The 27,952-nt window shown below is 42.4% G+C and overlaps 1 protein-coding gene and 1 long non-coding RNA gene across 13 annotated transcripts in view; one reads left to right on the plus strand and one right to left on the minus strand.

The window, feature by feature from the left end:
- Positions 1-27,952, minus strand: part of RHBDD1 (rhomboid domain containing 1) — an 89,877-nt gene that overhangs the window by 20,671 nt on the left and 41,254 nt on the right. For 7 of the 11 annotated variants that reach the window (XR_003563636.3, XM_043521943.1, XM_007054980.4 and 4 more), the window contains 2 exons: positions 27,240-27,290; positions 18,498-18,617 (listed from right to left, as the gene is read on the minus strand). The exons of 1 other annotated variant lie outside the window; for it this stretch is intronic. Coding sequence is in view for 9 of the 10 variants with exons in the window: in XM_043521943.1 (XP_043377878.1) it covers positions 18,498-18,617; positions 27,240-27,290 (171 nt within the window). In the remaining variant the exon portion in view is untranslated. The remainder of the gene's footprint in view (positions 1-18,497; positions 18,618-27,239; positions 27,291-27,952) is intronic. 3 more of the 11 variants (XM_043521946.1, XM_043521948.1, XM_027817351.3) reach the window with 2 other exon arrangements.
- On the plus strand, positions 876-27,540 carry LOC119567030. Of its 2 annotated transcripts, XR_005226698.2 has the most exons (4): positions 876-1,244; positions 3,726-3,799; positions 4,695-4,832; positions 26,342-27,540. It is a non-coding gene; the product is annotated as an uncharacterized LOC119567030 (long non-coding RNA). The 2 variants fall into 2 exon arrangements; XR_005226696.2 differs by lacking the exon at positions 4,695-4,832.

Here is a 27,952-nt window from a genome sequence, read left to right on the forward strand (position 1 = left end):
AAATGTGGGACACACACAGTCCCTGTATCTGCTTAGCATTCCCATCATTTGTAACCAGCTCTGTAATTACTACAGAACAGAGAACCAGCTGATAGCAGCCATTAATGCCTTTCAGTGTAATACACAACCGCTATCTCAGCTCTGCCCCCTACAGTTTAAAATGCTGACACCAAAAATGAATTATTTCCCCAGCCTTGGTTTATACCTTTGGCTCTGCCATCTGTCCTCTGACTCCAACTCTGGCCCTTGGCTCTGATTGCTGGCTATCAACTCCGGATCCAACTGTTAGACACAACCACTCATGCCCCCGGGGGTCACTGGTAGATATGGTGACCAGATAATCAGCTCAATTCACTAATTGCTTTGTTTAAATAACTTAGTTAATTTTAAATGTAAAACATGTTTTTATAAGCTTTTTTTTCCGTACATACCCAGTACATTTAAGGTAGTTCTAGTACTTTAAAAAAATTTTAATGCTGGCTTTGCGCATCTAATTCAATTCCAATTTCCATCCAAATGCAATTTGTCACAAATCATGAGAAAAAAAAAATCTAGTAAATAAGTGTCATTCACCAGTTTCTAACAGAACATATGTGAATTTAAGAATCTAAATAAAAAGTATATTAAGCTATATAATTGCTTAAATAAATGTGCACAAATATAGTGTATCCTCCTGGTTAGCAAAAAGTATCAAATTTAGGCCAGGTCTATACCTAAAACTTAGGGTGACCTACTTACACCACTCAGGACTGTGAAAAATGTTATGCCTTGTGAGATGTACTTAAATAGACCTAACCCCACTGTAAACACACCTAAGTTGATGGAAGAAGTCTTTTATTGACCTAGCTATCACTTCCTGAAAGGGGTCTGTAGGGAGGTGGTGTGGTTCCCCGCTGCCCCGGAGAGGGACAAGCTCCACTGGACACCAGAGTGGGCGGAGACAGAGCACTCCAAGCCCATCCCCCAGAGGGTCATGTGCCGGACAGGAAGTATATGAGCCCAACGCCAGAGCTCACTTGGGAGGCAGTTGCTGGAGAGGCCAGACACCTCTGGCCCAGCTCCCGCCGGGGAGACTCCAGCAGTGGACTTGAAGATGGCCGATCCTTGATGCGGAGCAGCGTGTGGAAGAGTCGCTGAGCTTACTCCTCACCAGCTACCCAGAAGAGTCGCTGAGCTTACCCCTCACCAGCTATCCTGAGGATCCAATGGTGATCAACCCCCCTGAGGACACCACCTGGACCCAGGTACCTCCAGAGGGGGAGTTGGGAAGTAGCCCAGGGGCAGCCGACTCAAGTCTGGCTGCAACACTGCCAGAACCCATGTCAGTGTGTTGCGGCCAGGATCCCCACTGACACAGCAGCCGGCCTTTGGCTGCTGCTAGGGCCCCAGGCTGGGATGCAGTGGAGTGGGAGGGCCTGTGTCCCTCCTGCCACCCAACTCGTGGGTGGCAGTCTCCCCCTCTCCCAGGCCCTTGGAGCCTGAAGCCTGGGTGTGCTAGTTACCTGTGTTTGCTCAGCCCCTGCCTGAGGACCTGTTGACTATATAAACTACTTCTCAGCCCCTGCCTGAGGGCCTGAGCCTTGAACTCATTGCTGCCCCGCCCTGACCCAGGGCTTGGGCTTGATAACTGCTAACTGCTATCTATGTTTGCTCAGCCCCTGCCCAAGGGCCTGAGCTGTGACTTTTTACTGCCCCACCCTGACCTAGGGCCTGAGCTTGTGAACTGCTGTTACCTGTGTTTGCTCAGCCCTGCCAGATGGCTTGAGCCAGGACTCCTGTGGCCCAACTGATTCCCCCAGGGGCCAGTGCAAGGACTGAAGGAGGCTGTGTGGTTCCCCACTGCCCCGGAGAGGGACGAACCCTGACGATATAGGGTCCATTTACCATAGTGAAGGAAAAATTCATCAGTATTATTACTCTAGTCATGAATGCTGCTTTTTTATAAAAACAAAAGAATTTTTTTTTTTAAACAAAATATGAACATACAGGAATTTAAAGCAGAATAAATGTAAGCTCCAGAGGCTGCATCTTGCTTATCAGTTTCAGGAATGACTAATAAGTTACAAGTTAAAAAAATGACAGATCCTAGAGTCAGCAACAAATCATTGCGTTTACCAAATAAGAGCCTAACACCATCCGTAACTCTAAGGTTGTACTGTATTGGATAGTTGGTTAACAAATAAATACACTTCTTGCCCTGCACATAAAAACACAAAAATAATAGTTTCTACTGGAGATCTAAATTCTCCTAACTCAGTCCATCTTGAGAGAAAAACTGGACTCTTGGTTATTTTCTTGCCCTTCCGGAATACCAAAAAGTAACTACAAGAAAGTCAGTTCTGAAATCTTTGTCGCAAAAACTGTTACAATTCAAACTTTCAAAGAAAAAACATCTAATGCTCTAAAGAAGAGACAAGTGCTGAAGAGCCAAATTAAAACTTCAAAAAATTGTGAAAAGTCACTATATATAAATTTTGGTTGCTGTTCTGAGAAACCCAATTCTCCCTTAGAGAAAACTTACAGAAAGGACAAAGTTCAGTCCTCTTGTAAGGATTCCAAACCACAGAGAGATAAAATTTGGTAAGAGTTTTCCAGCGGTTCTTTTAATACTACAGTCCTGAAAAGATCAAACAGGACATAACTCCTTTGATACAGACTGCCTCATAATAGCATAGGAGGGTTTTTGTTCTCTGAGCTCATCTACCTTCTCTGTAAAGTCAATAAGACTCTCAGTAACTACAACAGAAATCAATTGCTCATATAGATTTTAAGCCCCTGGCAGAGTCTGGAGGCTTCTCCTCTGAGCTACTGTTTTACTTTAATCCAGCCTAGATGATTAGAATCAAGGAATTTGGAACACTTCTCAAAGTACAATGGAAGTGTCTAGTCAAAGGAACGATATAATAAAGAGTAGAATGCCACTTCTGGTTTTACTGAGTTGTAAAATTGTCTAAATGCCCAAACCACCCCACCACGCACATGCACCTTCCTGAAAACTAACCAACACTGTTTTACTTCTCCAAGGAAAAACAACCTACCCTTTTGTTTAGCTATTCTGTTCAATTTTTAATTCTCAGAAAGTTGCAAAACAGGAAGAACTATTTGACTTTTTCTCACTCAATTCAATATTAAATAAGGTCTTTGGTAGACAAACATCTCAAAGATTGTCCCTTTCTCTGGCGAGATATATAGCTACATAGCAGCATATTTTAATTTGTTAGGCTCCTTAGATTTGCACTCAGTGCAAATCATTTCGAAACCAGCTCATTATCGGCTCAGTAAAACACATGATCTGTCCTTCATTCTAGATTTCTCTGCAGTTTTCAGTCCCACCATGCCTGCTTGCTCAGATTGTTATTCAGGAACTATGACTATTCTGGTTCCAAAAAGGATTATATCTTAACTAACTATTTTTTTTATCTCGAATTGAGTTAAGAACTGAGTCCTAGGTTGTTTGTCTCCGCATGAGCTTAAGCTTGACTATACAGAACAAGAAAAAATTTAGCAGGATCCCCAAATGAGATTGCACCATAAAGACTAGCTCCAACAGAGATTATCCTCGAATAACTTTTTTAAGGTCAGAACAAATTTTCTCTACACAGTATACAAAGTTGTCTGACTTTTGTTTTAGAATATGTATTTTACTGAACGTTCGGAAAAAAGTTTTCCAAATTTTTTTCAACGTAGTTCATTTAGTAAAAAGCAAACTTGTTCATTTGTTACAGGTTTGTCCACCATGGAAGAGAAGCAATGATCTTGGTGGGAATTGTCACTCTGGTGTTTATGTGGTCTCTGTCTGGTGAGTAAATGGACTGGAGCCAGGCTTGTAGGACATGTTGTAAGGATGCCACAAGACGTTTCAGCGAATGCCGTTCTCCGGGTGGCTTATAACATCTGGGATAACATTCCACCAACCAAGGTGCGGAGGTGGCCCAGAGGCAGACTCCCTATTACATGGGTTCATCAAGTCTGTTCCGATGTTGGACTTTAAGGCCTTCAAGCCTTTGCGGTTGCGCAGGAACAAACCAAATGGTGAACGATCGCTACAGCCAAATGTCTAGTGGAGGAGGAGCAGGGGGAGGAAGGGGCTTGTAGGCAATGTATGTGAAGTCTGGTGAACGGGCTGTAACATGATGCCATGTGGCCTAGCAGGGAAAGCCAGACCCTGACGTGGTTTGTGGACAGAAAGTGACTTGTCTTATCAATTTGTTCATAGTCTGGAGCACGAGGAGAACAGCGGTGCACATGCAGACCAATGGACACTACTTGCTAGAAATCTCTGAACTCAGGCGCGTGGTGCACATGTGTACTCATGAGTGGAACACACACAGGGTCCAGCACTTAAAGATGAAAACAACGTTATTTAGCTGTTCTGTAACTTGTTCTTCTAGATGCATTGTACGTTCCACTTCATGTGTGGGCAAATCCACTGCACCAAAGTCAGAGATTGTTCCCATAGCAGTACCCCCTCAGGACAGTGCATGCACCCTTTGCTGCCTTGTTCTGCTGCATGATGCCAAAAGGGTGAAGCTGCCTCAGAACCCTCTCAGTTCCTTCTTACCAGTCAGACCTAGATATAGAGGGGAAGGAGGATAGGTTGTGCAATGGATGTGTGCAACACATCTTGAAGAACAGTTAAGATTAGTAACCATTTTTTCTTCTTTGAGTGATTTCACATGTCCATTCCATTTCAGGAACACTGATGGAACTAATTGATAGGCCTTCTTGTTTCTAGTAGAACAAGTAATCCAAAACATGTTGGATAGAGACCTGACCTGGCAAAACACCCTTTCAGCTTTGACCATAAGGAGAATCATTTCCACTTCAAACAGGTGAGCATATCTAGTAGATGCCTTTCTGCTATTCATGAGAACTTTTTTCATATTGCCCAAACACACGGCCTCTTGAGGCATTAACCGAGGAGCATCCAGGCCATAAAATGGAGAGCAGCTAAGTTGAGATGTAGCAAGTAACTGTGGTCCTAGGAGATCAGGTCAGACTCTGGAGATAGCATCAAAGAAGCCATGGCTCAGAATAGCAGCAGACTGGAGAACCAATGCTGGTGAGACCATGCCGGCGTTATGAGGATCATGCGAGCATGAACCTTCTGGAACTTGACCAACAGAAGGAGTAGAATGGGAGAGTAGGCATACAGCAGTTTGTCTTTCCAAAACAGCAGGGAAGCATCCATCAGAGATACCTGACTGTGACATGCCCAACAAAAGAGCTGGCACTTTCTGCTGAGACCAGTACCAAACAGGTCTATGTGATGGATCCCCGCAGCTGTTCTGAACATCAGGAAGGTGGAAGATTAAGATGTATTGTATTGGTGATACAAAACTCCCAAAGATGTATTGCCACTTGACAGAGATGATCTGGTCTGGCCCGGCCCCTCCCTACCTGTTCATGAAGAACATTTCAGCATTGTTGTCCATGAGGACTTGTAGTCTCTTTCCTTTGCTGTGACGGGCCAGAAGAATAGCCTTCAACTCCCTGCATGTTTATGGAGATCCAGATACTGTTGAGACAATTGACCTTGAGTTCATAGGTTTCCTAGGTCAGCTCCCCAATTTAGAGAGGAAGCACCTGTAATTAGAGTCAATGTGGGTAAGGGAAGGGTGAAGGGAACTCCCATACATACATTGGCTGGATCCAATGAGGCTACTATTCTTGCAGGAACTAAATCAGTATGTCCAGTGGGTGACGAGCCAGAGTACACTGACTTTAACCTTTTCTGCAACTTTCAGAGATGAAGTCTGGCATGCCAAACCATATACATACATGAGCCCAAGTTGTCCCAGTAGTCTTAGACAATTTCTTACTGTTGTGAGCAAATGGCTTTTGAGATCTATATGAGTTTTAACATCTGGAATCCAGCTTGAGGCAGAAACACGCTGGCTACTGTAGAATCCAGGATTGCCCCTATAAATTCTATTCTCTGAACTGGAGAGAACACTGACTTTTCCTCATTGATCAAAAGACCCAGAATACTGAAAAGGGATCAGATCCTGCATAGACTGAGTTCTACTTAAAGCCTGGATTGACCTTTTACCAGTGAGTTGTCCAAGTAAGAAAGTACATGCACTCATATCTTCTTTAGGAATGCAGCCACTACTCCCATACATTTTGTGAATACTCAAGGGGAAGCACACAGATCGAAGGGCAAGACCAGAAACTGATAATGGATGTTGACTGGAAATTTTAGGAATCTCTTGTGGTTTTGATGGATTGCCACAAGAAAATATGCATCTGTCAAGCTGAGGACAGCATATCAGTCCCCCCAGATCCTTGACGCTCAAGTGAACACGTGAAACCTTATTTTCTTTATATATTTGTTCAAATTTCACTAGCCCAGGATGGATCTGATACTTTCTTTTGCCTTTGTCTTCTCTAGCAGAACCACATCTCAGCTCTTTCAATGAAAGCTCCTATCTTTTGTGCTTCTTTCTCAGCACCAGAGAAGAGAATTGGTACCAATGTTCAGAAGCACTATCCAAAGCACTATCCTCACTGATGCCAAAGTACCTGGTGCCCAACCCAAGCAGGAAGGTTCAGAAGGCAGATGCAGGACAGCCTTTATGAGACTGTGGTGCAGTCTCATGTCCCTGTCCTTCTTTGTCCAGTGTTTGAAGTCCCTGCAAATCTGGCAGTAGTCTCGCATGTGACCCTCAGTGAGGCATTTTAGGCAGGGTCATGCTCCAGCACAGATTTCTTGCAGCCAGCACACAGCTTAAAATTCAGAGACCAACTCATACCCTGGTACCGGATGTTGATACCCCATAAATAAGAGGGTCCCCCACTCTACAACAAAAGCAACAAAAAGATCCTATATTAATCTAACAGTAACAAATACTACTAATTAACTATTTACAGAAACAGAAGATAAATTGCCTGTGAAGGGAGAAACTTGCAGAAGCAAATGGATGTGCTCTGACTACTGATCACAGGCCGTCAGAACAAATGGAGGGAGATCTGGGGCAGCTGCACCCATCATACCATCACGCAGCAACATGAGGCAGTGGAGAATGTATAAATTGCCCCAACAGATACTGCATTAAGGGGAAAATCTCCAACTCTGGGCACACACACATCTGAAGTGGAATGGACATGCGCAAATCACTTGTACTAGAAACTGAATGCCTGTTCACAAATTAAAACAGGTTGATATTTATTCACCAAACTAGAAGACCAAGGTATTAAAAAGCCTAGCTTCTGTTAGTCAGAAAAACAGCAAGGTCAGTGTAAGACAGTGGTTTTCATACTTTTTTCATTTGTGGAGCCCTAAAAAATTTCAAATGAAAGTGTGGACCCCTTTGGAAATCTTAGACATACAGTAAAACCTCAGAGTTACGAACACCAGAGTTATGAACTGACCAGTCCACTACACACCTCATTTGGAACCGGAAGTACACAATCAGGCACGAGTTGAGGCAAAAAAAGTGCAAACAGGAGTACAGTACTGTGTTAAATGTAAATGACTAAAAAAAATAAAGGGAAAGCAGCATTTTTCTTCTGCATATTAAAGTTTCAAAGTTGTATTAAGTCAAGGTTCAGTTGTAAACTTTTGAAAGAAGAACCATAATGTTTTGTTCAGAGATACAAACATTTCAGAGTTACAACGTCCATTCCCGAGGTGTTCATAACTCAGATTTTACTGTAGTCTGCGGACCCCCAGGGTCCGCAGACCACAGGTTGAAAACCACTAGAGTAACACTCATTTGTGCTGTATAAAGGAGTTTGAACATCTGAAAATGCAAGGAATTTTTCTTTTTAGTGAAACATTGTGAAAATTAGAAATGGAGATGTTCAGGTCAAATACACGCTCTACAGAGATGTGGCTGCAGAAAAATTATACAGTGAGGTGGCCACAAAATCAACACAAAACAGAAACAAACAGCCAGAATGTTTTATTTTCACAATATAAAACTTAAAGATAGAGGGTGTTACTGTCATCACAAATTGTTATTTTAAAATGTCACATAAGAGTCAGATTTCTATTTATGAGGACTTATTACATACCAATCCTTTTCTATGCTGTATTTGAAGAAATCTATGATTTAGGTTTATGACCAATACAGTAACTCCCCACTTAACGTCCTCTCGCTTAACATTGTTTCGATCTTACGTCCCTGCTCAATTACAGAACATGTTACATTTAAAGTTGTGCAATGCTTCACTATAACGTCGTTTAGCTGCCTGCTTTGTCCACAGCAGGCAGCCCTGCATCAGGTCCTCTACATCCTCCCGCCCCCAGCGCCTCCCGCCCGCCGGCAGATCCCACGGATCAGCAACTTCCCCCTTCCCCCCCCCCCACCTCCTGCCTGTGGCAATCAGCTGGCTTGCGGCATTCAGGAGGGAGTGGGGGAGGAGTGAGGACTCGGCATGCAGGCTCCCCCTCCCTCCTGAACACCGCAAACCAACTGACTGCTGTGGGTGGGAGGGAGGGGGGAGACCGCGCACCGAGTCCTCGCTCCTCCCCACTCTCTCCTAAACGCTGCAAGCCAGCTGATTGCTGTGGGCAGGAGGGAGGGGGAGGAGCGAGGATTCGGCATGCAGGCTCCCCCTCCCTCCCCTGCCTCCCGAATGCCGCAAACCAACTGACTGCCGTGGGCGGGAGGGAGGGGAGAGGAGTGCAGTGAGTCCTTGCTCCTCCCCCCTCCCTCCTGCCCCCTGAGCGCTGCAAGCCAGCTGATTGCCATGGGCAGGAGGGAGGGCGGAGGAACAGGGATGCGGCGCGCCTTCCCCATCCCTCCCCTGCCTCCTGCCCGCGGCAATCAGCTGGCTTACAATGTTCAGGAGGCAGGGGAGGGAGGGGGAACCTGCAAGCCGTGTCCTCGCTCCTCCCAACTCCCTCCTGAACGCCGCAAGCCAGCTGATTGCCGCTGGCAGGAGGCAGGGGAGAGGAGCGAGGACGCGGCACGCGGAGTAAAGGGGGAGGAGGGGGAGGAAGAAGAGGCGGGTTAAGGGTGGGGGTTTGGGGGAAGGAGTGTAGTGGGCGGCCCAAGGGTTGAGCCCCCCGCCCCTGGTGCTTGCAGAATAGGGGAAGCTGCTGCTGCTGCTGCTGCTCAGTGTGCTTCTCCTAGCCTACAGCACCTTCAGCCTCCTTTCCTGCCTCATTGTCTCCAGTGCCAGTGGGCTGTGCCTGTGTGGGGTAAGGCGGGAACACCTCCCAACTATAGTACTGTACTGTACGGCAAAAAAAATTTCCCTGGTACCTAACCCCCACTGTTTACATTCATTCTTATGGGAAAATTGGATTTGCTTAACATCGTTTCACTTAAAGTCACATTTTTCAGGAACATAACTACAACGTTCAGTGAGGACTTACTGTATAAAGTTACAATAATGATAATAAATGGAAATAAAATGCAAGAATCAATCACCTAAAAACAACATAAAAAGTAATCTCTGACAATCTTTAGGACAATATACAACAGATATCATTTTAATTTATTGAGACTATAGCCATTCTAAAATTAGTAACATGAACAATCTACACAGTGGTTTCTATTATGGAATACGCCTAAGCATTGCATGTCAGTTTGATAATGCAGATTAAAACAGATATATACAAAAACAGAATACCCTTTTAAAATCTCAGATAAATAAACCTAGCATTCATTTTGTAGCAATAAACATGCTTTGTTTTTGTTCTAGAAATTTCTAATTCTTTAGTCCTAGAAAATACTATGTATAGGTTGGTGGGATACCAACACAGAGCTATACAAAGGGACCAGAATTCTAGATCTTTACTCAGTATTCCTGGACCTAAAATCCTGATAGACTTATTTCTCCAACTAATAGGACATTAACTGCAGCACCACCTTTCAGCCAAACTGCAGAGCAATTATAACAGCAGCAGAAGCTGAGGTGTCGCAACTGCAGCAGGAGAGAGAAAAATAAAGATATAGAAATTAAGGTAGCTCTAAATTTAGATTCAGTGGTACCTGTCTTTACATATATCTATCCATCTGTTTCCAATTATATGATTTAATTTTTACTCGTATAAGTGGCTGTTTCAGCATCCATGTAATTGTAAACAGCAGAGAATTCCATGCTTTTAGGAAATGCACATCCTTTGAAAGGGCAGTGCTCATTCAGGCTCATTATTCTTCAAGTTAATTGACAGAGAAAAATATCTTAATTGCTCATTATCACTTTAAATGTACTCAGTGTCTTGTGTCAGGGTCTAAGGAGACTTACAGAGCATGCAGCTGCATATTACTGATTTTGGAACAGAAATCACTGCGCTTACATAGGCAGGTAACAGGAATGTTTACATTTTAAGAAAACTTCTTTTTTAAATACTGTAAGTTTTGATCTTTAAACAGCTTTAATTCTTCAAATTTAATGGTAGATTAAATAATAAATAATATTATTAAATAAAAAAAAATGAAGAAAATTTTTACAATGAAATACCCATCACTAAAGCTTTTGTCAACCCCAAAAAATCCATATAATGTTTAATGCTACAATATAGTGCTGTGTACTGCTTTCTTTAGTTTGTTTTTAACTCCAGAAAGAAGAATGTGCAGTAGCTGATTTTGTGATTTTCTGGTAATTAGAACATTATATTGATTAGTTGAATATCGGTGCTGTAATAAAATATCAAAGCAAAAACAAACTACAACAATATATAAAGGCTTAAGAGGTAATATCTTATATTGGATCAACTTCTGTGGATGACACACAAGCTTTCAAGCTTACACAGAGTTCTTCCTTAGGTCCTGACCAAGCCACAGAGTTCTTCCTTAGGTCCTGACCAAGCCAATACAAGATATTACCTCATCCAACTCATCTCTCTAATATCTTGGGACCAACATGGCTACAACAACAATATATACACACACACTTGGCAGGATTCCATTTCATCTTATAGATATTGGTCAACAGGAGTACTCCTTTTCTTTTAACTGACTCACTGAAACTGATAAAAAAAAATAGCCATCGGTAACAGTCAGCATGTGTAGCCTCCCTCCACACCTTCCACCCACATCAGTGCCTCTCAAACTTTCTTTTTTACTGGTGACCCCTTTCACATAGCAAGTCTCCGAGTGCAACCCCCCCTTACAAATTAAAAACACTTTTTAATATATGTAATACCATTATAAATGCTGGAGGCAAAGCGGGGTTTGGGGTGGAGGTTGACAGCTTGTGACCCCCCATGTAATAACCTCGCGACCCCCTGAGGGATCCCGACCCCCAGTTTGAGAACCCCTGCCCTACATGGATTGGTTGTCCTGCCCTGAGGAAGCACAAGGAGCCCTCCGTAGCCCTGCTGCCATGGGCATGAGGGAGCAGGGCTGTCCAAGCAGGGTTGCAGAAGGCTCCCTGCACTGCTGAGACAATCGATCGCTGCAGGCACAAGATGTGGAGAAGACAGTTGTCCTCGTGGGCAGAGGAGAGACTCCTGGCCAGGACTGCAAGGAGGATGATGACAAGCCCCTGGATGGGGGAAGAGGTCACCCCACTGCTGAACAGCTCCATCCCTGCGCAGAAGCCATTCAGCAGTGGGGTGGGCCTCCTCTGCTTTGCCCTGCCAGGACCGCAGCCTTCCTCACACCTTGCACCTGCACTGATCCAATGTCACCAGTCACGCACACCTGCAGGGAGCCCTTTGTCACAGCCCTGCTCCCTCACTCACCAGCCAGGAGTGCAGGGGCCATCCTCAGGCAGAGGAGTGGCCTCCCGTGCAGCCAGGGGCTCATCCTCCATAGAATCCTGGCCAGGGGTTTCTATGGTGCGTGGCCAAGACCATAGCTTTCCCTATGCTTTATGCATGGGTGTCTTGGGCCCCTTGGCCGCACAGGAAGCTCCCTGCATCCCAAGTGTCAGCTGTGCCCTAATCCTAACATTTACCCTATCCCTGCTTAATTTCCCATGCTGTAACAATAGTTACAATCAATTATTTTAAAAAAATCAGTGTTGTTGAAATTGCAAAAAAAAATCAAAAATTCTACCAAACCTACATATAGACCCTCTTTTTTAAATTAAAGATTTATGATCAGATACTGCCACATTTACTCAAATTAAATAATACCTTACTTTGAGAATAGCCTCTGATTTTAATAGAGCTACTTGAAGAGTAAGATGTTACTGAATATAAGGATATCAGACTCTGGTCCTTTATGTGGGAGGGAGGTGCAGAGACACATGGGGACAGGGGGAGGGGGTTCAGGACCACATGGGGAAGGGAGAGGAGGGGTAGCTGAGTGGGGGTGCAGCGACACATGGGAACGGGGGAGAAGGAGTGCAGGGACATATTGGGACGGGGCAGATGTGCCTGACTGATAGGAAGAGGCTAGGGGTCAGCCAGGGTCTGCATGGGGGAGGTTCCCTCCCCCCAACCCAAAAAACACCAGTTCCATATTTCTCCCACCCACGCCCAACAACCCTCCAGGTGCACTCCCAGGCGCCTTCCCAGCAGTTACTTCCCTCTCCCTCAGCTCCTCCATTATCCCTGATTCCCGAAGCCTTTGCATTGCTTCTGAGGGGTCCAGGAAATATGTTTCCACATTGTAGTTTAAATGAATTATTACTCAAAGTTCTGTGTTAATATGCCTAGTAAGGAATCTGTCAAAAAACATTTTCTGAATCTTTTTTGATGTCTGTATTGTTACAGACATACTTGTTGATAGGTATTTGAAAGAAATTACCAAAATAATTGAAACTGGTGAGATTATATTGTGTTATTTTGACAAATGAATTCTGCAGAATTTTTAATTTTTTGGCACAGAATTCCCCCAGGAATATTGCTTACGGGAAAAGTAATATTTGTCCTCTAACATACATTAAGTAACTACTTTTATCTGTAGTTAATCAAGAATGCCAAAATTAGATATCAGATTAGGATGGTTCTCTAATTCTGTTTCTGGAAGATGAACTGTTCATGTCTTCACACGTGGAACAGAATGAAAACAGTTATCAAATGATGTGGTTGTTTTTTCCACACAAATCGATCCGTCTGATAATTTCCACCAAAATCATTAAAAAATTAAGCAGTTGTGTAGGTAGGTGTCTGTAAAAAGACCAAGTTGACTGAAGAGTCACACAAAATCTAAATGCGACACTATTCAGCTATCATACTAGGTGAAGCATACCACAATCACAAGTTGCTACACATGTCAAATGTTTCTGGCATGAGTAAAAATATAAACTTGCAGGCATAAAGATAAGAAGGGCAAAATATTATGAATACACTAGCTGTAGATTGTGCCAGAACACAAAAAGATTAATTATTCATTAGGAGGCAGAAGGAAGGTGCTGACCTATCATCATCAAGTGGTATCCTCCATTCATTCAAAGATGGATATGACGTTTATCCAATCCTTTTCTTCTCGAGTCTTTCACTTGGGTTCAGTTCCCTCAAGGCCTGTGTAGCATATGCATACAAACCCAAGGCTGCTGACAAGAGAGGATAAATTCATAGAAGTGCATTCAGAATACCTGCAATTTGTAGCCCTCAATATCTTCTGCAAGTAAAAACTGCTTGGACTAGAACTGTTCTGATTATAAACATTTTTCCCAGACTGCCTCAAATACAGTGCTTATAATAATAGTCTGGCTCTGGAAACTATACTAGGTGCTCTAAAAGGGCCAATTTCATAAAACTGAAAACAATTATTGGGAGAAGAATTAAAACAGAAAAAAGTGAATGCTAACAGGAAACCATTTAAAATATTTTACTAGATGCCCAAAATGCCATAATTCCACAAATGAGAAAAAAAGGTCAGACTGTGGAACTTTTCAATAAGTGTTGGAACACTGGGAAAGTTCCAGAGCCTGGAAGAAAGCTAGTGCTCTGCCTGTATTTAAAGGGGTAAAAAGGACAACAGAGCTAATTATAGGCCCTATCAGCCTGACATGAACTCTGAGGAAAACAATGGAATGGCTGATATGAGACTTGACTGATAAAGAATTAAAGGAGGATAATATTATTAATTCCAGTCAGCATAGGTTTATGAAAAACACATCTTGTCAAACTGATCTTATATCTTTTTGGGGTAAGATTACAAATAGAGTTGATATAGGTAATAGTGTTGATATTTAGATTTCTGTCAGGCATTCAAGTTGGTATTGCATGGCATTTTGATTAAGATACCAGAACAATATAAAATCAGCATGGCACATGCTAAAATAGATTAAAGGTTGGCTAACTGATAGGTTTCAAAATGTAATTTTAATGGGGAATCATTAAGTGGCTGTGTTTCTTGTGAGGTCCTGCAAGGATCAGATCTCAGCCCTATGGTTTCTAATATTTTTATCCATGACTCAGGAGAAAACAAAATCACCACTGACAAAAGTGATATATGCCATCATGTGCCAGCAATGCCCCTTTGCAATGTATATTGGCCAAACTGGACAGTCTCTACGCAAAACAATAAATGGACACAAATCTGACATCAAGAATTATAACATTCAAAAACAAGTGGGAGAATACTTCAATCTCCCTGGACACTCAATAACAGATTAAAAGTGGCATTCTTCAGCAAAAAAACTTCAAAAACAGACTCCAATGAGAAACTGCAGAACTGGAATTAATTTGCAAACTGGACACCATCAAATTAGGCCTAAATAAAGACTGGGAGTGGATGGGTCACTACAAAAACTAATTCCCCCCTGCTGATACTCACACCTTCTTGTTACCTGTTTGAAATGGGCATCATGATTACATTGAGTCTGGTGGCACCTTAAAGACTAACAGATTTTTTGAGGCATAAACTTTCGTGGGTAAAAAAACCATTGTGGATTTTTTACCCACGAAAGTTTATGCCCAAATAAATCTGTTAGCCTTTAAGGTGCCACTGGACTCCTTGTTGTTTTTGTGGATACAGACTAACACAGCTACCCCCTGATACTTGATTACACTGGCCTCATTAGCGCTACAAAAGTGATTTCCACCCCTTCTTGTCAACTGTTGAGAATAGCCCACTTCCAACTTAATTGAATTGGCTCATTAGCACTGTCCCCCACTTGGTAAGGCAACTCCCATCTTTTCATATGCTGCATATTTATACCTCTCTACTATATTTTCCACTCCATGCATCTGATGAAGTGGGTTTTAGCCCACGAAAACTTATGCCCAAATAAATTTGTTAGTCTCTAAGGTGCCAGAAGGACTCCTCGTTGTTTTTCCTGATACAGACTAACATGGCTACCACTCTGAAAACTGACAAAAATTTGTAGGTGACACAAAAATTGGGGGAGTAGTAAACTAAAGAGGACAGGTCACTGATACAGAGTGATCTGAATCACATGGTAAACTGGGAATGAGCCAATCATATTTGTTAATAGGCCAAGTATAAGGTTATACATCTATGAACAATGAATAAGGCTACGATTTAATCATGGGTATTTTTAATAAAAGTCATGGACAGGTCATGAGCCACTCCAGCAGCAGCCAGTCCTTACTTACAGACTGCCCCCCAACCTGAAGCAAATACTCACCAGAAACCACACCCCACACAACACACACACTAACCCAGGAACCTATCCTTGCAACAAAGCCCATTGCCAACTCTGTCCACATATCTATTCAGGGGACACCATCACAGGACCTAATCACATCAGCCACACTATCAGAGGCTCGTTCACCTGCACATCTACCAATGTGATAGATGCCATCATGTGCCAGCAATGCCACTCTGCCATGTACACTGGCCAAACCAGACAGTCTCTACGTAAAAGAATAAATGGACACAAATCAGATGTCAAGAATTATAACATTCAAAAACCAGTCGGAGAACACTTCAATCTCCCTGGTCACTCAATTATAGACTTAAAAGTCGCAATATTACAACAAAAAAACTTCAGAAACAGACTCCAACGAGAGACTGCTGAATTGGAATTAATTTGCAAACTGGACACCATTAAATTAGACTTGAATAAAGACTGGGAGTGGATGTGTCATTACACAAAGTAAACTATTTCCCCATGCTTATTCCCCCCCCCGCACTGTTACTCACACCTTCTTGTCAACTGTTGGAAATGGCCTTGATTATCACTACAAAAGGTTTTTTTGTAAATTTTTGTAAAATTTTGTAAGTTGATAATAACTCACCTTAATTGATCACTCTCGTTATAGTGTGTATGGCAACATCCATTTTTTCATGTTCTCTGTGTATATATATCTTCCTACTGTATTTTCCACTGCATGCATCTGATGAAATGGGTTTTAGCCCATGAAAGCTTATGCTCAAATAAATTTGTTAGTCTCTAAGGTGCCACAAGAAACAACTCTGACATTATAATCAAAAACACTGACAAAGGAGGTGCTGTAGTCATAATGAATAGGTTGGAGTATGAACGAGAGGCTACTTGGCAACTCTGTGACACCACATTCTACAGGCCATTACCCTCTGATCCCACTCAGCGGTATCAAAAGAAACTGCAACATCTGCTCAAGAAACTCCCTGAAAAAGCACATGAACAAATATACACAGACACACCCGTAAAGCCCCGACCAGAGGGGTATTCTATCTGCTACCCAAGATCCATAAACCTGGAAATCCTGGATGCCCCATCATCTCAGGCATTGGCACCCTGACAGCAGGACTGTCTGGCTATGTGGACTCTTTCCTTAGGCCCTACACTCCTAGCACTCCCAGCTATCTTCGAGACACCACTGACTTGCCGAGGAAACTACAATCCATTGGTCATCTTCTAGAAAACACCATCCTAACCACTATGGATGCAGAAGTTCTCTACATGAACATTCCACACAAAGATAGACTACAAGCCATCAAGAACAGTATCCCCAATAATGTCACGGCAAACCTGCTGGCTGAGCATTGTGACTTTGTCCTCACCTACAACTATTTCAGATTTGTGGACGATTTATACCTTCAAGTCAGTGGCACTGCTATGGGTACCCGCACGGCCCCACAGTATGCCAACATTTTTATGGCGGACTTAGAACGCTTCCTCAGCTCTCGTCCCCTAGTGCTCCTACTCTACTTGCGCTACATTGATGACATCTTCATCATTTGGACCTATGGAGGAGGCCCTTGAGGAATTCCACCATGATTTCAACAATTTCCACCGCACCTTCTACCTCAGCCTGGACCAGTCCACAAAAGGGATCCACTTCCTAGACACTACAGTGCAAATAAGCGATGGTCACATACCACCACTCTATACTGGAAACCTACTGACCGCTATACTTACCTACATGCCTCCAGCTTTCGTCCAGACCACATCACACGATCCACTGTCTACAGCCAAGCCCTAAGATACGACCGCATTTGCTCAAATCCCTCAGACAGAGACAAACACCTAAAAAGATCTCTATCAAGAGTTCTTAAAACTACACTGCCCACCTGGGGAAGTGAAGAAACTGACTGACAACGCCAGAAGGGTACCCAGCAGTCACCTACTACAGGACAGGCCCAACAAAGAAAATAAAAGAATGCCACTAGCCATCACCTACCGTTCCCAACTAAAACCTCTCCAGCATATCATCAAGAATCTACAACCTACCCTGAAGGATGATCCCTCACTCTCACAGACCTTGGGAGACAGGCCACTCGTCGCTTACAGAGAGCCCCCCAACCTGAAGCAAATATATACCAGCAACTACACACCACACAACAGAAACGCTAACCCAGGAACCAATCCCTGTAACAAACCCCGTTGCCAACTCTGTCTGCATATCTATTCAAGATATACCATCACAGGACCTAACCACATCAGCCACACTATCAGGGGCTTGTTCACTTGCACATCTAGCAATGTGATATATGCCACCATGTGGCAGCAATGCCCCTCTGCCATGTACATTGGCCAAACCGGACAGTCTCTATGCAAAAGAATAAATGGACACAAATCAGACATCAAGAATTGTAACATTCAAAAACCAGTAGGAGAGCACTTCAATCTCCTTGGACACTCAATAACAGACTTAAAAGTGGCGATTCTTCAACAAAAAAACTTCAAAAACAGACTTCAACGAGAAACTGCAGAACTGAAATTAATTTGCAAACTTGACCACCATCAAATTAGGCCTGAATAAAGACTGGGAGTGGATGGGTCACTACAAAAAATAATTTTCCCTCTGTTGATACTCACACCTTCTTGTCAGCAGTTGGGAACGGGCCACATCCACCATGACTGAATTGGCCTCATTAGCACTGACCCCCCACTTGGTAAGGCAACTCCCACCTCTTCATGTGCTATATATTTATACCTGCCTACTGTATTTTCCACTCCATGCATCTGATGAAGTGGGTTATAGCACACGAAAGCTTATGCTCAAATAAATGTATTCGTCTAAGATGCCACAAAGACTCCTTGTTGCTTTTACTAACAATTAATATAAACCGTATTTACAGAATGGGGAACTTAATCCAGTACAGCATCACACTCCATATTGTGAAAATTCATTCAGGCAACTTTTCTTGGTTTTGCTTGAAGGACTGTTTACTTCCTATACTTTGAAAATTATGAACTCTGAATGATTCACTTGCTGTCAAGATAAAAAATAGCTATAAAATTCCTACCTCTGTCATGAAGACTGTTTCTCAATGCCCTTTCAAACTGTTCCTCTTCAGTAAGCCCACCAGTGTACATGTCATAGTTTCCTGGTATGTTGTATGGATAACTTGGGTGTCTAGAATACCCTTTAGAATGAGAGAAAAAAAAAAGCTAAATAAATAAATAAAATGCTGGCATTGCATAAAATATTTGATTTTACTGTCTATCATTGCCTCAAGCAGGTTTTCCTTTTGAATTAGAAAAGTTTTAGGGGAAAAAAACGTGATTAATAAAGAATCTGCTACAAGCATATATGCAGTAAAACAAACTATTAGCCAGTTTTGTATGTTATAAATGATAGACTATGGTGGCAGCCAAGGCCTCTGATAATATTTTAAAGAAAAATGTATTTGATTTTTTAAAAATTATTTCATGGTCTATAAGTGTAATAAAATGCTCCATTTTAATAAAAGACTGGTACTCTAAAATTAAAAGGCTGAGTTTTGATGAGCTCCTTTTGAAATTTAAATGCCAAGAACTGGAGACTATATTAATGTGACAGAGTTAAAAAAGGAGAACTAACCTGAATTTTCAGTTACCTTTCATGCATCTTTTGACCTGTACTTCATTTCACTTCTCTCCACAGTCCCCAACCCACTTTGTCTGCAACCATCAGCACTTTTCAGAATTGTCTTTGAGACCTAAAAAATCCCTGGCTCAAGGTACTTCTGCCAGAAAACCCTACAATTTGCACAACAATCCAGAATTTAATATCTAACTGCTCCTGTACAAGCCTACTGATAGCACTGTGCGACTTCTACAGAGTATGAGTGAAAATTAGCACGATACCCACTGCCAGATCCAGGAAACCCCCCACTGTTAGATCTTCTTTAACATCGCAACCACCACTTGTGGTCTGTTCTTACCATCAATCACCAATCCTCACTTGAGTACTTAGAACCTAGTTCAAGATATAAAGATCCACAGTTCATTGCCCAGCTGACCATATGGAAGCAGAAAAAGAGGAAAGGATTTTAGAGGGTGAGGAGACAGGCAAGAGAGTATTTCTCCCTTCCAAAACAGATTTATAATTTTGGTGGACCCCAGAAATCCACAAGCCGGCCATTCACCTTGACGCTCCCCAATATGAAAAATGTTTGAGTTACAGTAAGTGAATGTATGAAGATGCAAAACAAAAATGGTTACTAACTTTTCTTACAACTACAATACTCACGTGCTGAAGTGAAGAAACAGATTGACAGAGCCAGAAGAGTACCCAGAAGTTACCTACTACAGGACAGGCCCAACAAAGAAAATAAAAGAGTGCCACTAGCCATCACCTTCAGCCCCCAACTAAAACTTCTCCAACGCATCATCAAGGATCTACAACCTATCCTGAAGGACGACACATCACTCTCACACATCTTGGGAGACAGGCCAGTCCTTGCTTACAGACAGCCCCCCAACCTGAAGCAAATACTCACCAGCAACCACACACACCACACAACAAAAACACTAACCCAGGAACCTATCCTTGCAACAAAGCCCATTGCCAACTCTGTCCACATATCTATTCAGGGGACACCATCATAGGGCCTAATCACATCAGCCACACTATCAGAGGCTCGTTCACCTGCACATCTACCAATGTGATAGATGCCATCATGTGCTAGCAATGCCCCTCTGCCATGTACATTGGCCAAACTGGACAGTCTCTATGTAAAAGAATAAATGGACAGAAATCAGACGTCAAGAATTATAACATTCAAAAACCAGTCGGAGAACACTTCAATCTCCCCGGTGACTCGATTACAGACCTAAAAGTGGCAATTCAACAAAAAAAAAAACTTCAGACTCCAATGAGAGATTGCTGAATTGGAATTAATTTGTAAACTGGATACAATTAACTTAGGCTTGAATACAGACTAGGAGTGGATGGGTCATTACACAAAGTAAAACTATTTCCCCATGTTTATTCCCTTCTCCCCCCCCGCTGTTCCTCAGACATTCTTGTCAACTGCTGGAAATGGCCCACCTTGATCATCACTACAAAAGGTCCCCCCGTCCTCCGCCCCACTTTCCTGCTCACATCAGCTCACCTTACCTGATCACTCTCCTTACAGTGTGTATGGTAACACCCATTGTTTCATGTTCTCTGTGTATATAAATCTCCCCACTGTATTTTCCACTGAATGCATCCGATGAAGTGAGCTGTAGCTCACGAAAGCTTATGCTCAAATAAAATTTGTTAGTCTCTAAGGTGCCAAAAGTCCTCCTTTTCTTTTAACTTTCTGTAACTGTTCTTCTTCAAGATGTATTGCTCATGTGCATTCCATGCTTAGTGTGTGCGCACGGAGTGCACTGTTTTCCCTCAGTGGTATCCGTTGAGCCAGCTCTAGTGCCCTCTGGAGTGGCACACATATGAACCAGTATAAAGGTGCATTATAAAGGCCCCGCACCCTCTCAGTTTCCTCTTGCCAGTAACTCTGACAAAGAGGTAGGAGGGTGGTCATGGAATGGACATAAGCAACATGTCTCAAAGAACAACAGGCGGAGTTGACGGTACTATCGCTGGCTCGGGGGAGGAAGAGTGGCCCAGCACGGGTCTCATTGTATTAAGCTCTCCCCACTTGTCTCTGTTCTGCACCAGAGAGCATCCTCTCCAGGTGCACCGTTTATGTTTCTTACGTTTATTCCTCTGCACCGGAAATGATAAACGGTACAAGAGAGGTGCTCCACACGGATGTTGAAGTGCTTGGTGCTGATTCAGAGGGGCTCAGCTCCAAGACTGTTCTGAGGGCAGCCTCCATGAGAATGGCCTTCAGCCGAAGGTCCCTGTCCTTTTTAGTAGGAAGTCTGAAGTCCCTGCTGATCTGGCACTTATTTTACATGAGTTTCCCCCAGACACTTTAAACAGCTAGAGTGCAGGTCACTCACCAGCATAGGCTTGCTGCAAGAGGCACATGGCTTGAAGCCCTGGGACCAGGCCATGCCCAGACACTCGGGCAAAGAATCCCTTGATGACGCGGACCAACTATTCACACTACTATACATATTAACACTAAGAAGTATTTACACTAACTACAATAACTACACAAACCATGCACAAAGAGTCCAAACCACTGGGAAAGAAGCCTTGCTGCAACAACGATTGTTCCAGCAACCATCACGAGCGGTAAGAAGAAACTGAGAGGGTTCAAGGCCAGTGGCGCCCTTACACGGGCGCATATGCCTGCGACTCCAGAAGGCATCAGACCCGGCCCAATGGATACCACGGAGGGAAAAATCTCCAGCTACCCTGCACGCACACATCTAGGATTGAATGGACATGTGCAAGTACTCGAAGAAGCAGTGAACTGTCGGGGGAAAAAAAAAAACACCTTAAAATCTTCCCCACCTTGCCTCTCAAAAATACCAAGTATTGGTTGACATTCTCTGGACTATTCTAACCTACCATATATACAGGTTTCAGAGTAACAGCCGTGTTAGTCTGTATTCGCAAAAAGAAAAGGAGGACTTGTGGCACCTTAGAGACTAACCAATTTATTTGAGCATGAGCTTTCGTGAGCTACAGCTCACTTCATCGGATGCTCATCGGAAAGCTCATGCTCAAATAAATTGGTTAGTCTCTAAGGTGCCACAAGTCCTCCTTTTCTTTCTACCATATATATGATTTCAAAGACTACAAGTTAGCTCAGAAGCATTAAAATCCAGTGTGACACTATACTCCCATATTCTTCATAGAGATATTGTCATGATATGATTATGGCATAACTATGATACATTTGATACAAGATAGGTCATGTGACATATCACTGAAAAGGTTATGATTTACTAAATATGATTATTCTATTTGTATGCCTGTGCCATTTTTGTATCTCAAGTTATGAATATCATCTATGCTTCTATCACAAATGTGTTTACACCTGGGGAATGCCCACGAGACAGAATGCAATCAGTCTATATGGCTGGCTGGGAAGGGCCATTAAGGAAAACAATAGGACTTTGAATATGCTAATCTCCCACTGGGAAGCCTTCCTGGGAATCTTTCCTGAGGACCTTACAAACAGCCTCTGTCTCATGGCTGCTATGGCACTACAGACGCATGTGACCAAGTCACCTGGTAATGGACTCCATCATAACACTAGTGTTTTTCCACTAACCGGGCATGGGACTCAAGCTGGGAGACAAATGGTTCCCGCCCTATGCTAAAGCTATTTAAGGCAGGGCAGTGACATTATTGTGGTTCTTTCTTCACTTACTCTCCCTGCCCAAGATGACTGTGGTAAACATCTCAGAAACAAAGACTGAACTGGGGGAGAAGGGCTGTACCCAGGCTAGAGAGTTTTTTAGCCTGTGAAAGGAATACCTAGAGTTTTAAGCTACAAGCAAATGTAGCTTGGCCTCAAGAATCTCTGCAAACTGCCTAAAAACAACATTTACAGTGAGAATTTGCTACTTATGTCCAATTTCTTTAGTATATTAAGCTTAGACTGTGTTTTGTTTTATTTGCTAATTAATCTGCTTTGATCTCGTTGCTATCCTTTATAATCACTTAAAATCTATCTTTTGTAATTAATACACTTGTTTTGTTTTGTCCAAAACCAGCTTGTGGAAATCGTAACCTGGAGCAGAAAGCTGTGTATGTTCCTCTCTACATTGAGGGAGGGGGCAAATTTCATGAGCTTACACTGTACAGTTCTCTGTGCAGCACAAGACGGTATAATTTTGGGTTTACCCTCTAGAGGGGGTGTGCACTTGAGTAACCGGGCAGTTCCTTAGCTTAGCCTTCCCATGCAGAGCTGATCTCAGAATCTGTGTGTGCAGCTCAGCAGGGTGTGTCCCTACCTGTATGTGTGCTGGTGAAGCGCAGTCTGAAGCCTGAGAAAGCGGCAGGCTTGCCTCAGCAGTACAGTGTCAAGGGAGCCCAGGCTGGTGGGCAGGCGGGCTCAGTGGTACCCCAATTCTAGGCGGAACCCCGAGGGGGGGAGAACCCGTCACCTCAGTTCCTCCCATCCATTCAAAAATACACTGGATTTCTTCTCAATTTGAAAAATAAGATTTAGAATATTTATGCATGAATCAAGCTGAGCATACCATTTCTCTTTATCTTCGGACTTAATACAACTAACAGTCATATTAATTAACTTAAAACATCAGCAAAAAGTTAGCTCTCATATTGCGGTCCATGTGGATTTCTTGACATATGTTAGGTAAATGAGTACAGACTACAAGATGAAAATGTGAGAGACAAGGTGGGTGAGGTAATAGCTTCCACTGGACCAACTTCTGTTGGTGAAAGACAAGCTTTTCAGCTACACAGATCTCAAGAAGAGCCATGTAATGCAAAAGCTTGTCATGGTGGTTCTATTTAAAACCATATTTTTACATACCAATTAAGCCGACTGCATGACCCTGACTATTGATTTGTACATACTTTTGATGCAATCCTTACATATTTCTCCCCATTCACATTATGTTCATTGAATGAACATTTTCTCTCCTGTAAATGTAAGTTTATCTTCTGGATGTAATTTTATGTTGCACTTAGCTCAGTAACTGCTTACTGAATTGTAGGCTTCAACATTGCACATTTGAACATTATAAAAATAATTCTGGCACTAAAAAATGTAAATATGTTCCTGGCCATAAAAAAAGAACGTGTCATGTTTTACGTCTGTTCCATAGCCAGAGTCTTATATGCTCAAGGTATTACATTTGATTCATTACCTTCACAAAAAGCCTTCAAATTGTATTTCATAATGAGAAAGGGCCCCAAAACAACATCCAAGTTATGTGGGGTTCCTACTGTTCTAATTCTGCTGTTCATATTTTCATGAACTACATTTCTAAAAAAACCCAACATTCAAGTACTTATCCTAAACAAATTAAATACTGTTTACAACTACAAGTAGCTTGGCAGTCACTCAGGAAAATGTAGCTAATGCATACCCCTTTAGCCTGCCACCCTCCACACAGACTCTCCATGGGGTCCTTGCCTCTCCCAATCAATCACAGCCCTGCTTGATGTAGGGCTGCACCAAAGATTGTGCCTTTGGTGATAAGGAGCCCCTCTTATTGGCCAGCTCAGCCTAAAGGGGGAGATGCAGAAGCGTAATGTTCTGCACCCTCCTCCTTAGTTGTGAGCTGGGGGAGGAATCAAAGGACCATTCAGGTGCTCCTTCTTCTACAGCAAGGTCTGCCCTCCCACCCACCTATATGCTAGGGGAGGAGGGAAACAGAGCTTAAGAAAAGCAGTTGGTTGCTATCCTTGGGAGACTGTATTGGTACATATTTGCCAAATGTAAGTTATTATATTGATTGATACAGAATTGTGTTAACGTTTCCATGTGTTCTACTACTTTATGTTGCAATTTTGGTGGTGGATGTATTCTTTGCAGGAAGTACATTTGTTCTGCTCTTTGAGCCAGGATGGCAAGAAAGAGAAGATGTACATAACCCCCAGAATTGTGGTTCTTATGTAGCTGGGACTGATACTCGTAAGCAAAAGCTGCCTGGAGTCTGTCCTGTATTGGCCCTAATCCTCTCTACAGGGATGGAGCATGGCTTGGTACAAGCTAAACGTCCAGGCTCATGTGGGACAGAGTATCTCTACCTGGTTAGCCATTTTTACTTTGGGATCTGCCAAATCATGAAAAGGGGTGACTCATGCTGAGTGGCTATAGTACCCTTTGCTGCATATCCCTCCATTTTTTAAAATATTCTTGTTATTTAATAAATTTGAGGCTTTGTGCCGTGAACTATTCTTAACTTGTAAGGTGTCACTGTGGAGATCCTTTGAGCAAATCTTAGTTGTTACTCCTAACAACCATAGGTAAAAAAATTTCATATGCAAGAGTTTTTAAATTCATGGTGTTCTCTTAACTGAAAGCACAGAAAAAATATGTCTTTAAATGGCTCCCATCACCATTCAGCAGGAAAAATTTGGACAGGAAACTAGACCCACTCTTGCAAAAAAATTCTATGCGATCTTTAACTGCCACAAGTGCCAGGGATTACCAAACAGATATTTTGATATGGAAAATACCCAGTCAGAGCTCTTATTAGGTGGAAAATACTCAGAAAAAATATTAATGGAATCCAGGACATGGAATTCTGTCTTTGTTTAATCCTGAATGGCTAGCCAACTACAAAAGCAGTTTCTCCTCCGTTGGTGTTCACACCTCAACTGCTAGAAGAGGGCCTCATCCTCCCTGATTGAACTACCCTCATTATCCCTAGCCTGATTCTTGCTTGCGTATTTATGCCTGCCTCTGGAAATTTCCACTACATGCATCCGACGAAGTGGGTATTCACCCACGAAAGCTTATGCTCCAATATGTCTGTTAGTCTATAAGGTGCCACAGGACTCTGCCGCTTTTACAGATCCAGACTAACACGGCTACCCCTCTGATCTTTGTTGAGGAGGGTCATGTGAAGCAGAAATAATGTGTAGGGGTTCTGGGTCATGCATTGGCTGGAGAATTAAAAGAGCCTTAGGAGGAAGGAAGAAGGTAGTAATTAAGCTGTTAAGTGTCCAAAGATAGGAAAGGCATGAATGAAAAATTTCCTGATGATCCAGATATTAGTAGCATAGTAAATGACATCCCCAGCAGTTCCCTTGAGAAACTTTCTTTGGGCCCTTCAATAAATGCATAGAAGAAATGTTTTAGAAAAGAAACATCTCAAAACTATCTCAGCTGCTAAAAACTGTTTCCCTAGTTAGTTGCCTGATCTGCTATACAGTAGCGTTAAAACAATGTTCCTTGTCCATTGGCATCACAAAATGATTGCATGACAAGACTAGCAGTAAGTGTTAATGCCACTGCTGCTATTGCTGATCTGACTTTGCTTTTGCTTTTTCCTATAGGGGCCCATCCCAGAGAGGAGAACAGAGAATTTAAGGACTGTGTTGTTATTGCTGCTGCTATTACTACTACGTAACAAGAGAAAAACACCTAGTAGCAGTGAAGAAAATAGCATGACAGAAAGGAATAGAGACAGTGTTAAGTGTCATTCCACAACCACTACTGTTTTTAATAAAAAATGGCGATTTGAAATTCATACTCAATCTGAATGCAGTGGGTGGAGTATACTAACTCTGGTTGCACAGATCATTTCTTTTGCTCACTGGTTCAGGAAATGGGAGAGTTACAGAGATAATTACACTGAGGGTTGTCATCCTTTGTAGGTTTTCACCATGACTAATATTATGCCTATATACAGTATGCATACCTTGTGAGGTATTGGCTATGTGAAGCAGAAATCACTACCTATGGCACTTGTCTCAACACATCTACCAATGTCTACATACACCTCACGCTTCCGGTATTTACATAATGCGACATGGAACAAAAGGCTGCACTCTAACCAATTTCCTCCACTGAGATTTTCAGCCTCTTTGTAGAGAAACTGCTGTTGAACTACCTATACAGTCACCTAAACAGGAAGGAAAAATGTGGTACAGTATCACCAACATATAGTCTTCCATCGTGAATGCTTTGAATTTCATATAATTTAATAAGAACAATGTTCAAAGTTGCTATTTAAAAAAAAAAACTAGTTATTTTATTTGTATATCTTGAGGCCAAGATACTTTCTTATTTACATACATAATTTTCCCACTTAACCAAATTTCATTTTCCAAATAACCAAATATTCTACAGTTCATAAAATTGTATCTTTATTTTTATAATTTTAAAGAAAAAAATACAAAGTTGAAAGGAAAAGTGAACAAAGTCTTTAGGCAATTGAGTGAAAGTGCTCACCTGAGTAGTAGTCTCTCTGTCTTACAGAATCATTAAAGTAGAAAAAGCCACCTACCAGGAAGAAATGTGATATACTTAATATTCATAAATAATTTTATAATCCTTCTACAAAAATTAAAAATTGACTTTGCAGTAATACCTACAGAATCTTGGTCTTTTGTGATGAGGCTCTAGAACAGCGGGTTTTCTATAAAATTTTGCCCAGCAATAATCAAAGTATTTAATGTTTATAATCTTTATATTTTTCTCTGAGTCTCAAAGTGATGTCTGATATAATAAAAAGGGAAGAACCATGCAGAGAAGAAAATACCCACAAACAGCACAGTAAACATTCTGCAGAATTAATGGTTGGGAAATTTTTGCAGCTAAATTGTGCACTGGGGAGTTCCTCTGGAATAGAGAAAGGAGCTGTTCAGTTTCAGGCCACTCCACAGAAAACTTACGGCTAGACTAGCCCCTCTTCTGTTTGTGCCCTGCTACATAAGAGGAGGAAGAGAAGACTTGAGGATCCAGGAAACAATCTCTTGGCCCTGCCCCCAAATCCCAGCTGCACAGCAGTGCCCAAGTGATATCCTTCCGGCAGCAAAGAGCTCTCTTCAAATCCTGCTCCACCCACTGTACTACACTGGTTCTACCACCAGACAGTACTGCTACAGATGGGTGAAAGATTCACCTGTAAAAAAGGTGCGAACTGTCTCATATCAACCAAGTGG

The sequence above is a fragment of the Chelonia mydas genome, chromosome 9 (assembly GCF_015237465.2).
Source record: "Chelonia mydas isolate rCheMyd1 chromosome 9, rCheMyd1.pri.v2, whole genome shotgun sequence".
Lineage (NCBI taxonomy): Eukaryota > Metazoa > Chordata > Testudines > Cheloniidae > Chelonia > Chelonia mydas.